The sequence below is a fragment of the Schistocerca americana genome, chromosome 6 (assembly GCF_021461395.2).
Source record: "Schistocerca americana isolate TAMUIC-IGC-003095 chromosome 6, iqSchAmer2.1, whole genome shotgun sequence".
Taxonomy (NCBI): Eukaryota; Metazoa; Arthropoda; class Insecta; order Orthoptera; family Acrididae; genus Schistocerca; species Schistocerca americana.
The window spans coordinates 330,019,018-330,033,979 of NC_060124.1; the positions used below are offsets into that span (position 1 = coordinate 330,019,018).

Genomic DNA, 14,962 nt, shown 5'->3' on the forward strand with positions numbered 1-14,962 from the left:
CTTACAAATATGCAAGCTGATAGCAGATTGTTGACAATGAGTTATCTCATTACTGCCATCTGAGCAGAATATGCTGCTCTGTACTACAAGATTACTTGCAGATGTTGCATGTGCAGTTTGCCCTTTTTGGCCATGACAGTCAGCATGTTAAACAAAGTTATAGGGAGAATGAAGTATATACTATGAAAACAGTATGATCAAATAATATTTGCTGTTACTCCCCAATACATTTTCTATTGAGGTTTGTTCTAGAGAACTCTACACTCTTTTGAAGCAATGTAAATGTCTGCATGCCCATCTCCGTATGAAAGATTTAAATCTACTATGAATTACAATATTTCATGTTGCAAGGAGGTTTTAAATACACTGATGCTAAAAGTTTCAAAATGTGATCATAAAGAGAATGATGATTATGCCATGAAAAATGGTTGATCCAGGAATACTTGCTGTTGTTCCTCAAAATGTTTTCTCTTGTATGGTTTGTTCTCAAGAACCTTCTGTATGTCAACATGCACGAGTCTATACCAAGATTTACACCCACTATGAATTAAAAAGTCTTTCATTGATGCAAGGATTGTTTAAATATGCTGGTGCCAAAATTTTCTATTTGCTTCCCACAGAGCTTAAGAGCTAAAGAAACAGAGAGACTGTTAAACTGCTTTTTTTCTCCTCCTGCCTGAGGGCAGTCATCCTTCTCTGTTAATAAGTTGGCAAATGCAAACTTATAATATACATCATTATTAGAAAAAGACTCATCCAACCCCCAACCCAAAAAGTGTAAATATAAGTATTATTGTGATATGGGAATTATAATGTAGTAATTATGTATGTAATTTTTAAATCCATTGTTATATTGATTGATGAGTTTTTGAATCCAACTGTACTAATACCTTGTTTGTAATATACAAGTATATTTAATGATTAAATCAAGCAGTGGAAAACCCAGAATGGAATGTAACAATATGAAAAGGATAGTTGCTGCTCACTGTATAGGGGCGATGGAGAGTTGCAAACAGGCACAACAAACAGACTCTTGGAAAGTGAACTTTCAGACAACAAGGCCTTTGTCAAAAACTGATAAAACACACACACACACACACACACACACACACACACACACACACACACACAAACACATATGCAAACAGAACTCACATGACCACAGTCTGGGGGAGGAAGGGGGAAGGGGAATAGCTGGATAGGGATGGGGGATGGTAAAGTGCTGGTTGGGGATCATACAGGGATGAGGTGGAGAGAGAGTAGGGCACCTAGGTGCAGTTTGGTGGTTAGATAGAGGGCAGGGGGGAACAGAAAAGGGGAGAAGTAAAAAGACTGAGGGTATTTTGGTGGAATAGAGAGCTGTGTAATGCTGGAATGGGAACAGGGAAGGGGCTATATGGGTAAGGACAATGACTAATGAAAGTTGAGGCCAGGAAGTTACAGGAACATAAGATATATTGCAGACAGAGTCCTGGCCTGTGCAGTTGAGAAAAACTGCTGTTGGTGGGAAGGATCCAGATGACATAGGCTGTGAAGCAGTCATTGAAATGAAGAACATTGTGTTGGGTGGCATGCTCAGCAGCTGAATGGTCCAGCTGTTCCTTGCTCACATTTTGGTGATGGCCATTCATGCAGAGAGACAGCTAGTTGGTTGTCATGTCCAGGTAGAATGCAGCACAGTGGTTGCAGTTTAGCTTGTAGATCACATGTCTGGTTTCACAGGTAGGGATAGATGATGTTTGCGACCGAACTGGAAGAGGTGGTGGTGGGAGGATGTATGGGACATGTTTTGCATGTAGGTCCATCACAGGGATATGACTCATGAGTCAAGGGGTTTGGAGCAGGGGTTGTTTAGGGATGGACAAGGATACTGTGTACGTTCGGTGGGAGGCAGTATACCACTGTGGGAGAAGTGGGAAAGATAGTAGGTAGGGCATTTCTCATTTCAGGGCACAACATGAGGCAGTTGAGACCCTGGTGGAGAATGTAATTCATTTGTTCCAGTCTTGTGTGCTACTGAGTCATGAGGGGAATGCTCCTCTTTGGCCAGATAGTGGGACACTGAGTGGTGGTGGGTGACTGGAAAGCTAAGGCATGGGAGATCTGTTTCTGTACAAGATTGGGTGGGTAATTATGGTCTGTGAGGGCCTCAGAAGGACCCTCAGTATATTTCAAGAGGGAGTGCTTGCCACTGCAGATGTGATGGCCATGGGTGGGTAGGCTGTATGGAAGGGACTTGGTATGGAATGGATGGCAGCTATTGAAGTGGAGGTATTGCTGGTGGTTGATAGGTTTGATATGGACAGAGGTACTGAGGTGGATGTCAGCATTGAGGGAGGTGTGAACGGGAGATGTTGTTGAGGTTCTGGAGGAATGTGGATAGGGTGTCCTCACCTTCGATCCAGATCACGAAGATGGCATCAGTGAATCTGAACCAGCTGAGGGGTTTGAGATTCTGGGTGTTTAGGAAGGATTGCTGTAGATGGCCCATGAATAGGTTGGCATAGGATGGTTCCATACAGGCGTACATAGCCATATCCCATACTTGTTTGTAGATAATGCCTTCAGAGAAGTAGTAATTGTGGGTGAGGACATAGTTGGTCATGGCGACTAGGAAGGAAGTTGTTGGTTTGGAATTGCTCAGGTGTTGGGAAAGGTAGTGTTCAATAGCGATAAGGCCATGGGCTTTAGGGATGTTAATGTCAAGGGAGATGGTATAAACAGTGACGAGCAGGGCACCATGTGGTAATGAAACAGGAACTGAGGAGAGTCAGTGGAGGAAATTCTTGGTATATTTTATACAGAAGGGTAGGTTACAAGCAATAGGCTGAAGGTGTTGGTCTACAAGAGCGGAGATTCTCTCAGTGGGGGCACAGTAACCAGTCACAATGGGGTGTCCTGGGTGGTTTGGTTTGTAGACTTTAGAAAGCACGTAGAAGGTAGGAGTGCAGGGAGTAGTAGGGCTGAGGAGAGGTTCTGGGATGAGCCTAAAGATTTAAGGAGAGACTGGAGATCCTGCTGGATTTCTGGAATGTGGTTACTGTGGCAGGGTTTGTAGGGATATGAATGTGACATGTGGCGGAGTCCTTCTGCCAGATATTCCTTGTGGTTCAAAACAACAGTGGTGGAGCATTTGTCAGCAGGTAGGATTATTAGGTCAGGATCAGTTTTTAGGTGGCAGATTGCAGCTCATTCTGTGGATGTAAGGTTAGTTTGCATGTTGAGGGATTTGAGGAATGATGGTGAACCAAGGTTTGAGGTTAAGAAATTCTGGGAAGCTAACAGGGAGTGATTTGAGGACAATGGGAGTGGATCACCTATCCCGTCAAAAGCAGGGCTACTTGTGGAACCAGTGATATGATCTACAAGCTGATCTGCAACCACTGTGATGCATTCTATGTGAGCATGACAAGAACAGACATGAATGTCCACTGACCAAGAGTGGCCAGGAAACAGCTTGATGAATCTGTTGCTGAGCATGCTACCCAACATGACATTCTTCATTTCAGCGATTACTTCACAGCCTATATCGTCTGGATCCTTAGCACCAACACGAGCTTTTCTGAAATGCACAGGTGGGAACTCTGTCTGGAATATATCCTATGTTCCCCTAACCCTCCTGGCCTCAAACTTCATTAGTCATTAGTGCTTTTCTGAAATGCACAGGTGGGAACTCTGTCTGGAATATATCCTATGTTCCCCTAACCCTCCTGGCCTCAAACTTCATTAGTCATTGCCCTTACCCATCTAGTCCCTTCCCTGTTCCCATTCCGGCACTGCACAGCCCTCTATTCAACCTATGCATCCTCAGTCTTTTTACTTCTCTCCTTTTCCACTGCCACCCAACTGCATCTCACTGCCCTACTTTCTCTCCACCTCATCACTGTATGCTCCTCTAGCAGCACTTTACCATCCTCCACCCCTACCCAGCTATTCCTCCCTCTCCCCACCCCAGCTTCCTCCTTACTCCCACCACCCAGTTGCCTCTCCAGTCACGCACTGCTGCTCACAGTCTGGATTCAACTGCGAGAGACTGTTGTCATGTGTGTGTGAGTTGTGTTTGTGTGAATGTAGTGTGTACGTTGTCTATTTTTGACAAAGGCCTTGTTGAGTGAAAGCTCACTTTCTGATAATCTTTTTATTGTGCCTATCTGTACTCAGCATCTCCACTATTTGGTGAGTAGCAACTATCCTTTTCATATTGTTATATTTAAGGATTGTTTGATCAAGTACTATATTTGTGTGTTGTGTCACACCAGTAAATGTTGGTGACACTAATGCTACTATGTTTAAAATCCAAGGCAAAATCATTGATCCATGAATCAACAGAACTTGTATACAGTAATAAAATTAAGAATAAACTAAACAAGTCACAGCCTGCAAGCCCTCATTCAAATAGTATGTTTCATTTTGCATGGAACATGACCATACTCTGTGTGTGAAATATTGCTACTGGTATTAACTGACAACTTTTTTTTTTACTGTTATGCCACATCTTTTCATCTTTTATTTTCCTTTAAAACAGAACTTTATTATGTAGTTGAATTATTTTTACCTAATGTCATTCATTTGAAGCTCATTTATGAAATGCCTGAACTTGTGAATTATGTATCTCATCAGTATAACATAATACAATCTATGGTTTGTCATAAATAGAAACTTTTTATTAACTTTCTTGACCTCATTTCATTATTACTATAATAAAACAATTTTAAAACTTATGCAGGTAATTGACATTAATTTTTATTTTTTATTTTTAGTGATATTGTGCATAACTGAAATAGATAATATTTATATCTAGACATTGAATTTTTGCTTTTGATTTTCATTCTTCCAGTATCATTGGCTGGTGCAAGACATGAATGGTAACTCTGTGGATGTACCTCCTGCTGATGGTCCCATACTAAGAGTTCCACCAGCCACTCTCCGTGGTGGCTACACTTACAATGTCACCTGCACTACTGTCATCAACATGGAAACATTAAAAGTTAAGATCTGTGTTTTTAACATGGTTTGTGTGGTGTAAATCAGTTTCAGTCATAGAAGCATCATTTCATTGTTACACATATAGTCCAGATTATGTTCATCATGTATTGAAAAATGTATTCATGCATAATACAATCCAGTAACCTTATGTAAATGTCCATTCCAAATACAAAATATTAAAGTAGTTTAGCCACAGAATGGAAATCACTATGTGCCCAGTTGTAAAACTAAGAAAGATACATTAAAGAATGATTATATTAGATTAGTCATGAATAAGAACCCATCCAATCAGTTACTGTGTGTGTTGTGATCAAAGTAGCTGGTGTATGAAATGTGACACTCCTGTATGGCAACAATCAAACTTTTTCAGTTACTTAGCGGAAAGAAGAGCTTGTCAATGGAGAATACAACAGCGAGAAATTCCACCTTACAGTAGCATTGTCCCTAAAAGCACTAACTAAACTTAAGCCTGTAACTAAGTAACTATTTATCAGAAGGAATGTTCAACATTCAGCCAAAGAATAAGCACAACATAATTGTAAAACACAGCACCTCTGATGGCTGGCATGAAAATATATGTTAGCTTGATATAAACACGCATTTGCGATGCCACACAATACTGTACTACACCAAGAAGTGGTGATATTGGCTGCTACATCAGCTTCTTCAGGGGAAGTAGAGCATTATCCCAGAAGCATGCTGGAAAGTGGACATATCAACCTGATCTTGTTGTACATACTGGAGGTCTGTCTGCACTAGCTGGGAAAGGTGCCAGTGCTGTTGTTGCTGCTGGTGCTGGTGTAGACCAGCATCATGATACGATAGTAGTTGGCTCTTCTCAAAACGCATATGCTGGCTTCACTCAATCAGGGAAGATGGTAGTGGGCTTGTTATTAACAAGCATGTTGATAGTGTGTGCTTCCTGTCATATGACCTCGTTTGGGCTCATATATAGTGGTTGTAGTACTGCTCAAACACATTCAGTACACAGCATGAAGTGCATACACTTGTCTAGGACCTGATGTAACTAGCTGGAAGCCATGCCATGTCTTGATGCATGCTGGGGATGAATGTGAGAAATAGTCACAACTGTCTTGTTTGGGTGGTTGTAGGGAATATGCATCCACAAATGCTCCTGATAGGCATAATGTTTCACTGTAAACCAACTTGACTGCTAAAGAGTCTAAATCTGTTGTGGGCACTCCTCAGGCTGAGTAAAACCATTGGCAGGGTGGTGGTCCACTTTGTCCTGTGGCACATCATGGCTGCCTTCAGAGAATTATGCCAGCATTCTATCATCCTTTTACTGGTTGGGTGGTAGCTTGTAGTCTTATGGTGTACTGTGCCACATAATTTTGTAAGCTGGGTCAACATTTCAAACTAATATTGGTGTATGCTGTCCCTCATGTCATGTAGAAGACAGCCAAAATGCGATATCCAAATAGAAATGAAGGTGGAATCTAAAGCCTCTGCCCAGATGTTATCTATTGGCACTGTCTCTTTCCAGCAGGTGAATCAATACAATCATTCCCTGCAAGTACTGTTGCCTATTTGATGGATGTAACAAGCCTACAACTTAAATATGGACATGCATTAAGTGACCAGACATATCCAGAGAATCTCCCACTGGTGGAAGCAAATTTTGGTTGACCTTGTGCTACTGACATTTGATGCACCTAAATGCCTGGCCAAACAAATGTGTGAGATTAGGTGAGTTATTGGTCTAACTCCAGGCTGACACAGGTTATGTAGGCTGTTCAGTGCTCCTCTTTGGAACGTGGCAGGCAGGAAAGGTCAAGGTTTACCATTTGCCTTGTCACAATATAACACGCACATTGACTAATTGGAGGTTCATGTTTATGATATATCTTTGAGTAGGGTTCTTGACTATTGATCAGTCTGTTATGCTTTGGCAAGTTGAGCTAGATCAGTCGAACATGAGATGCTGCTGAACTGAGAAAGACAATTGGTGACTATATTGTCGATCCCAGAAATATGTGTCACATCCATGCTGAACTGGAATATGTATGTGGAGTATGAGTAAAGTAATGAGATTGACAACACTGTGTTGTTCTACTTGTGTAGACCAGCATGTTCATCACTTCCAGATGCATAATCTGCATTTCAGCTCTATACTGCTATTACGTGATTTGTGAGAGTGCCGTCAGTGAAGCTGTGTTTTTGTTGTGTGCTGTGAAAATGGAACATCAGGATTGAGAGCAATGTTATGCCATCAAGTTTTGTGTTAAGATTGGGAGACCCACGAGTATGACACTTGAAAAGTTGAAACAGTTCTACGGGGAACATTCTTTACCAAGGGCACAAGTTTTTCACTGGCAGAAGTCATTTTTGGAAGGCCAAGAACACACTCAGGGAGACCTTCAACTTCAAAAACCAATGAAAACATCAAATGTGTGCACGCTCTTGTGAGATCAGACTGACTGTTAACAATAACAACAATAGGTGACCTGTTAAATTCAAACCCTTTCATTGTGCCAAAATGGTGCCGAAAAACCATGCAACTGAGCAGAAGGACAATCGAAGAGATGTGTATGTTGATCTTCAAGAGAGGATTGCCAATGACCACAAATAGTTCAGTCAGATGATCATAGGTGATTAATCCTGGGTTTTTGAGTATGATCCTAAGACAAAGTGGCAAAAAGAGGAGTGGCACACTGAGACATTTCATCAAATGAAAAAAGCTCAAATGAGCAAATCAAAGACCAAAACAATGCTGATTTGCTTTTTTGAATGTAGGGGTATCGTGCACAAAGAACTTGTTCCTCCAGGACAAACTGTCAACCAAATATTTTACAAAGATGTCCCTGAAAGGCTCAGGAAAATGATGACTTGGCTGAGAGCAGATACTGCACACAAATTGATGCTGCATAATGACAATGTCCCATGTTAAATGGTCACTTCCATCACATAATTTTTGGCCTCAAAAGGCATTTCTGTTGTTGAACACCACCACCCCCCCTCCCACCCCTATTCATCTGCTCTCAGTACTTGTAGCTTTTTTCTTTTGCCAAAATTGAAAAATTCTTAAAAATTCATCACTTTGGGACTCTGGAGAACGTTCAAAAGAATATGACTGACACATTATAAGCCCAACAAGTTGAAGTACTGTTCCAAGACTGGAAACAATGACTCCACAAGTGTATAACTGCCAAAGGGAACTACTTTGAAGGGAGAAATGTCTTTTTAAACAAATGAAAGCTTTGGTAGATAAAAAATCAGTCTCATTACCTTTCTCACACACTTCATATACCAGTTGATTGCACTGCTGAGGTGAGTAATTGATACTGTTTTGGCAAAAAGCAAATGTAAAAGGCAGAGGTCAGTATAAATAATAAATTCCCTGGCTTCCCTTTGTGGTCAGAAGTATTTGAAGGCCTCATCGATACCAGAAGCTTTCTGTCACAAGTGCTCCATTTCTAGTGTGTCTGTGACAGCTTGCAGGAGAAGAAAACTGGAAGCTACCAAGGCCTATCATACAGTTGTTTTAGTGCGCCACCAATTGCTGTCTGACTATCGCTATGGGAGCATTTGGCTTGGTGAATGCAAGCAATGTAGCTTCCACTATACTCTGCTTGGTTGCCTCAAAAGCAAAGATCGTATCATCCACCCACAAAACTGGTGAGTTACCTTTCCTCTTTGAAACAGTGAGCACTGCTATTAATGGTTTGTCAACTTGGCGACACATGGCAGGTGCTGGCAATAGAAATTAAGCACACCAAGAAAATGACACAGTTCCTTATAAGTTCTTGGTTGTGGGATTTGCAAGATGGCTTCAATTTTCTCAGGTAAATATAGGGAACCTGACAATGATATCTTATCCAGGAAGTTAACGTGTGTCTAACTGAAAATGCAATTTGCAGTATTTAAAATTACAGTGTACTGTTCTAAACATTTAAACACCTCAGTTAGATGCTGCTGGTATTGTTCTGGTAAGGCTGAGAAAACCAGAATCTCATTCAGGTATGAAATGCAGAAGGAGAAACCTTGTAATGCCAAATTCATTATCCTTTGTTGGATTTGGACAGTGTTTCAGAGGCCAGATGTCATGAAACAACTCTTGAATAAACCAAATGGAGTAATTATGGCTATCTTCGGTACATCTGTCTCTGCCACTGGAGTCTGAGGGTAGCCTTGGCACAGTCTAGGGCACGGAATATGATCATACTACTTAACACTAATTAATAGTCTCATAGTAAGTGTATAGGATACCAATCCAGCACAATTCTGGCATTGAGAGCTCAATAATCCCCTCCTGGATTCCATGCTGCTTCTAGGCGTTAAGTCAAGTGGGGATGACAAAGGACTACTTGATGGGTGGATAACGCCTTCCCGAATTATGCTGTCGAACTAAGCTTTTGCTGTGGCCAGACAGTCTTGGGCCAAATGTCAGGGTCAGCAGGATATCGGTGGGCCATTGGTAGTTTTAAAATAATGCATAGAGTTGTGATGCTCACCTCACAGTGCTCCAGCTGTTCATTTCAGGGCTGGGAATTTCAGTAGTCTGTGTACTCGCCTCTTGTAGCTTTTACGAACGTGACCTTGTCTGCATGTGTTACTGCATTTCATCGGAAACCTGAGGTGGTTAATCTGGTGATCCATCAACTGGCCAAGTGTTCACCAAGTCTGGCAACATTTGGAACAGACTGGAAAATATGCCCCTCTTATGGGTTCTGATATGCCCACAATTGTCAAATCCCACACCACGTCAAGCCCTAATCCAAGATCTAGCTTGATCTACAGTTACCAAACAATGGTATAGTAGGATTGTTAGTTGTAGTGAGGCAGAGGGTTGTTGGTGATCACTTTCTACATAACTTTGTGCATTGAAATATGCAATAGTCTGGCCCAGTGCCCACCAGATATTTCCATCTCAACTTGCAGTTGCTTATGAACAGACATTGATCCCACAAATCAGATGCCACACCTATGTCCGGTGGCAGATGATGGCTGCAGGACATAGTAGATTTGCGTACCAAATCTTTTGTGGTACTGACAGACACAGGTTTGATTTGTCCCAGGCATCAAGGAGGTAGTTGATGAGCTACTTCTCAATCTCTCTTGGTTATGGCCAATGTCCTTGCCATGATCCTGACAAGTCAACAGTTCACCAATCTGCTTTGTCAAAAAATCAACCCTGGCTACCAGAACATCATAATAAATACCATGGGCATCAACAAACTGTTGCATGATACCATCACTGCACTTATCTGTGTGGGTGTTATTGCATCGATTAATTTATCAGCCAATTCAACAACTGTGTGCAAAGCCATATCTGTTTGAGATTCTATAATAGCCTTCACTTGAGGTGGCACACCACTTCTCCACAATGTGTGCTGAAGACTATCAGCCATGGTACTGGTGACAACCTAACTCCTTAAGTGTTTCAAGTCTTAGACTCTATTTTCTTTCTAGAATTTACTACTGTTGCTATATGCCTCTGTTTTAATAAGAGTGTTGTATGTCCTTCTGTTATTTCACAGGGCATATTGCAGGTTGAGATTACTCATCGAGGTCTCAAAGCAGTTATTACAGAAACAGAAATTGTGATTGGAACAGGGCATGAACTACAATTGGATGCATCTTTATCATATGATCCAGATAACAACCCTGGCAAAATTGAGGTAAAACTAATTAAATCATGTATCTTCTGTCATACAGAATTAGCAGAATGGAAACAATTTATTGCTGTCTGACAACTTCATCTCTTATATATGCACACAGAAAATAAGGAGTTACAACCAATTACCTACGGGCAATTGAAGGTCATCAAATGGGTACATGTAAATAAAAAGAAAGGCCCTTGCCTTCACAGTAACTATACATGGCATGGATATATAAATATATGTGTGTGTTTTTTAAATTATGAGACAGAATTGCTCATCAGTAACTACCATCAGGATGCAAAATTTCAGTACTTCACCTGTGTGTGAGTTCAACTCTTATATTGAAAACACCTCCCTTTCCCCCTCTTTGTGTTCATCTCTTCCTCCCTCTGTCTGTCCACCTCATCCTCTTACCTTCCCACTCTATTTGTCTCTTCACTTCTCCTCTTCCTATCTTTGTCCATTTTCTCCACACTTTTAATCCGACCATATCTTTCTCCCTCTTCCCTCTGACAAAATCCTCTTTCCTGTCTTTTTCCATCATCACCTTCCCAATTCCTGTTCCCCCTGCCCACTGTCACACATGTCAATTTTCAATCCATTATCTCTATTTACCCCTGGCATTCCTTATAACTCCCTACATAGCTCTATACACTGTGCTTACTATTTATTTCTGTTAAAACACTTTTTACCATAAGTTTTCACCTTCTTATTTTCAATCATTTTTAACAAATTTTCAATGAAGTGTTTTCTCTCCTTATCATACAGCCATTTAATCCATGCTTGTTTTACCTCTGCCAATTCTGGAAACTCTACTTTGCCCTAGCAAATCTCAAAACACACATCCTCTTTCTGAAATATTGTGTGGTGCATGGTATCCCACCTAACTGGCTTACCATTGAAATTGGCACCTTGAGTTGTCATCCATCCTGCCGCAAGAACTTTCATGTCTTTCATTTCCGACAATCACTCACCGTCACAACCTGGTCCTTCATAATTATAGAATCCAAGCTCAAACCATACTTGACAACTGCTTCTCCTTTCACAAAATCCTTTTACACTGTGACCACAACATCCCTTGTCCTACTACTGCAATAGAGACTTTCAGCAGTTGGGACATTCCCAGCACCATCTGAGGAAGCTGTCCCATCTACCTTCTGTCCTATGCCCACATGGTGTTATCTATAACTGCCTCTCAATTTGATCCAACACCCTCCTCCCCCCCCCCCCCCCAATCAACTCTCACAGGTCCCTGACCATGCCTTGCTGACTCACTCCTCCCTCCATATCCCCAAAAAGTGCTTCCACTCTCCATGTAACAGACTTCCCCTAAACACCTATCCCATATCACTGTTGTCAACCTTTCTGCCAAAACTCAGATCCATGCAGAAGTCTCAGGTATTTCTAAAGGCCTCACCTTTATCCCAAAACCTAAATTCAGTCATGCTGTTCATCTAAAGGACATTCTTTCCTTTACCCACTCTCTACAGTGGAAATATTTCTTTGCTGCATATCCCACTGACAACAGCTAACCAACCCCACACTGACCCTTGCTTAAAACAGTTCCAACCTCCCTCCAGCTGATCCTTATCCCCTTCATCTAGTCATCCTCTGGTTATCTTTCAGGAATTCCTCACTTGTAACCTGACCTTACCTTCCTAAATCCAACCCTAGTGAATCCAACATCACTCATATGGAACCCACAGCTATCTGTAACTGGAAAAGCAGTCCAGATTTTATCATTCTTCCTGCAGAAATAGGATTCACCACAATGGCTATGAATTGTAGTGTCTTTGTGGCTGAGGGTCTCTGTCAACTTTCTGACACCTCTGCATACAAACCTTGTAACTGCAGTCCCATCCCAGACACCTAGCATGACTTCGTGGCAAAGGCATTAGGTCCGTATACTCCTACCTTTTACTTACTCCACAAACTCAATCACACATGTCTCCTCAATAGTTGTCCCATTGTGGCTGGATACAAACCTCTGCCTCTTTTTTGACCAACATCTCCAAACCATTGCCCGTAACCTCCCATCTACATTCAAGGCAATGCTCATTTCCATTGCTGTCTCTCCACAGTTCCTGTCCCATTACCACTAGACTCCTTGTTGGTCACTGTGGATGTGATAGCCTTATACCCCAACATTCTACATGCCCATGACCTTTCAGCTATGGAACACTGCATTTCCCAATGTCCTCCTGCAACCAAATCCATCACTTTTCTAATCCTCCCAGCCAACCATATCCTGACTCATAATTATTTCCTATCCAGTGGCCAAATCTATGAATAAGTCCATGGTACTGCCATGAGTACCTGCATGGCACTTCTCTGTATCGTCTTACTTATGAGCCATGTGGGGGAATCATTCCTTTCCAGTCTATACTCGAAATCCCTTGTCTGTTTCAGATTCATTGATAACATTTTCCTACTGTAGACTCACGGTAGGGACAACCTCTGCTTCTTCCTCCTTAACCTTAACACCTATTTCCAAATCCATTTAGTTATTTACTTTTCTTTTCTTGGAGCCAGCACAACAATGGCTTTTGCAAATGTTAGACATAATAATATGACAAAAAATACATTTACAAAATGTGTTACATATTACAGTTGTTGCATTTTACATCTAATTTTACATTTATTACTTTGTGGCTGGTATGCTATGTTTCATATCACAAACAGTGTCTTAGGATTCGTTGAATGAATATTGACATTTTTCTCTCAGGGAAGATTTTAATGTGCTGCTAAAATCAATATCCTTGCATGTTCTTGAATAGTCTGGTAATTTATTAAACCAAATTAATGTACTGATGTATGTGCTTCTGTTTGTCATATTTATTTTTTTTCTTTCTCAGAAATAGTTATATATTTTGTTCTGGTGCTGTGCTCATGTACATCAAGCACTTGATAGCTTCAGCTGGTTGACACACAAAAAATATGAGTAATTTTTAATACATATAAATAATATATTGTTAACTGTTTGCACTGCATAAACACTTCAGAGCATGATTCTCTATGGCATAACCTGTGTACAGGTCATAGTGTTCATTTCTGGAACAGCAATATTCCTTTTTAAGTCAACGTCTGCTGAACACCTCTATAATTCAAACCCATAGTTAAGAAATGAGTAAAACATTCCATAGTAAACTGTTTTTAATGTTTGACTAGGGACTATTTTTGTGAGCTGCCACAGCAGTTATTCACCAACATACACACCTCGAAGTTTACTGTTGCCAGTTTATGTTCCTGAGATTTGCATACTTTATTTCTGTTGTTATGATGAGAACTGCCTGTTTTAAATGACAGTAACCGATATCTGGTGACATTCACCTTGGGACCCTGATGATTGAAGTATTTTGTTACACTAGTAATACGCCAGTAAAAATTTCTAGAGTTTCTAGTTCCTTATGTTTTATAGCATAGAATAATATTGACTTGCCATATGCATGGCTTATAATATGGGGGTTAATAGATTGTGTAGGGTTTTTAATATAGATGAGGAAGAGATAAGGGACCAAGGATTGAGCCCTGTGATACATCCTGCCACTGGGGGAGAGGGGGGCGAAAGTTTATAAATTTTTCCCTCTAGTTTGTTGTATTTCAGTTTAATGCATTGCTTATGATTAAAAAGGTGTGTGCATGGATGGATCCCCATACAATATGGCTTCAGTTGTTAAGTAAGGTATGGTTTATTGTGTTGTATGCTTTTGTCAGGTCTGAAAATGTACCTGAAGTTTGCATCCTCTGGTCCACTTGACAGTACATTTCATGGAAGAAGCTGCAGTTTGTGTATGGTGAATGGGACACTAAACTTGGACAGAATAATAATTTAGAATATCTTACTGAAATCAAGAATTGGTTATAAAGACATCTACCTTATTTACATTTTTATACACTGGTTTCACAATACCCATTTTTAAAACAGCTGGATACATGTTTTCTCTAATTCTGCAGTTAATCATGTAGGTGAGAGGTTTTGAGATTTCTTTCAAGCACACTGTAGTAACTGCACTGGGTATGCCATCCCATCCAGATGAATTCTTTTCTTCGGAATGTGTATTACCTTGTCTACCTCCTGCTCATTCACTTCTATAAATTCAACCTCATTACACTCAGTGAGGTGGCATGGGGACTCAATGTGTGCATCTGTAATATGGGTTGGCTGGCCAGAATGGCCGAGTGGTTCTAGGCGCTTCAGTCTGGAACCGTGCGACTGCTATGGTTGCAGGTTCGGATCCTGCCTCGGGTATGGATCTGTGTGATGTCCTTAGGTTAGTTAGATTTAAGTAATTCTAAGTTCTAGGGGACTGATGACCTCAGATGTTAAGTCCCATAGTGCTCAGTGCCATTTG

General features: G+C 40.9%; 1 protein-coding gene across 1 annotated transcript in view; it reads left to right on the forward strand.

Moving 5' to 3' along the window:
- Window positions 1-14,962, forward strand: part of LOC124619798 — a 424,654-nt gene that overhangs the window by 167,668 nt on the left and 242,024 nt on the right. The window contains exons 13-14 of the mRNA XM_047146390.1: window positions 4,838-4,987; window positions 10,488-10,628. Coding sequence (XP_047002346.1) covers window positions 4,838-4,987; window positions 10,488-10,628 — 291 coding nt within the window. The remainder of the gene's footprint in view (window positions 1-4,837; window positions 4,988-10,487; window positions 10,629-14,962) is intronic.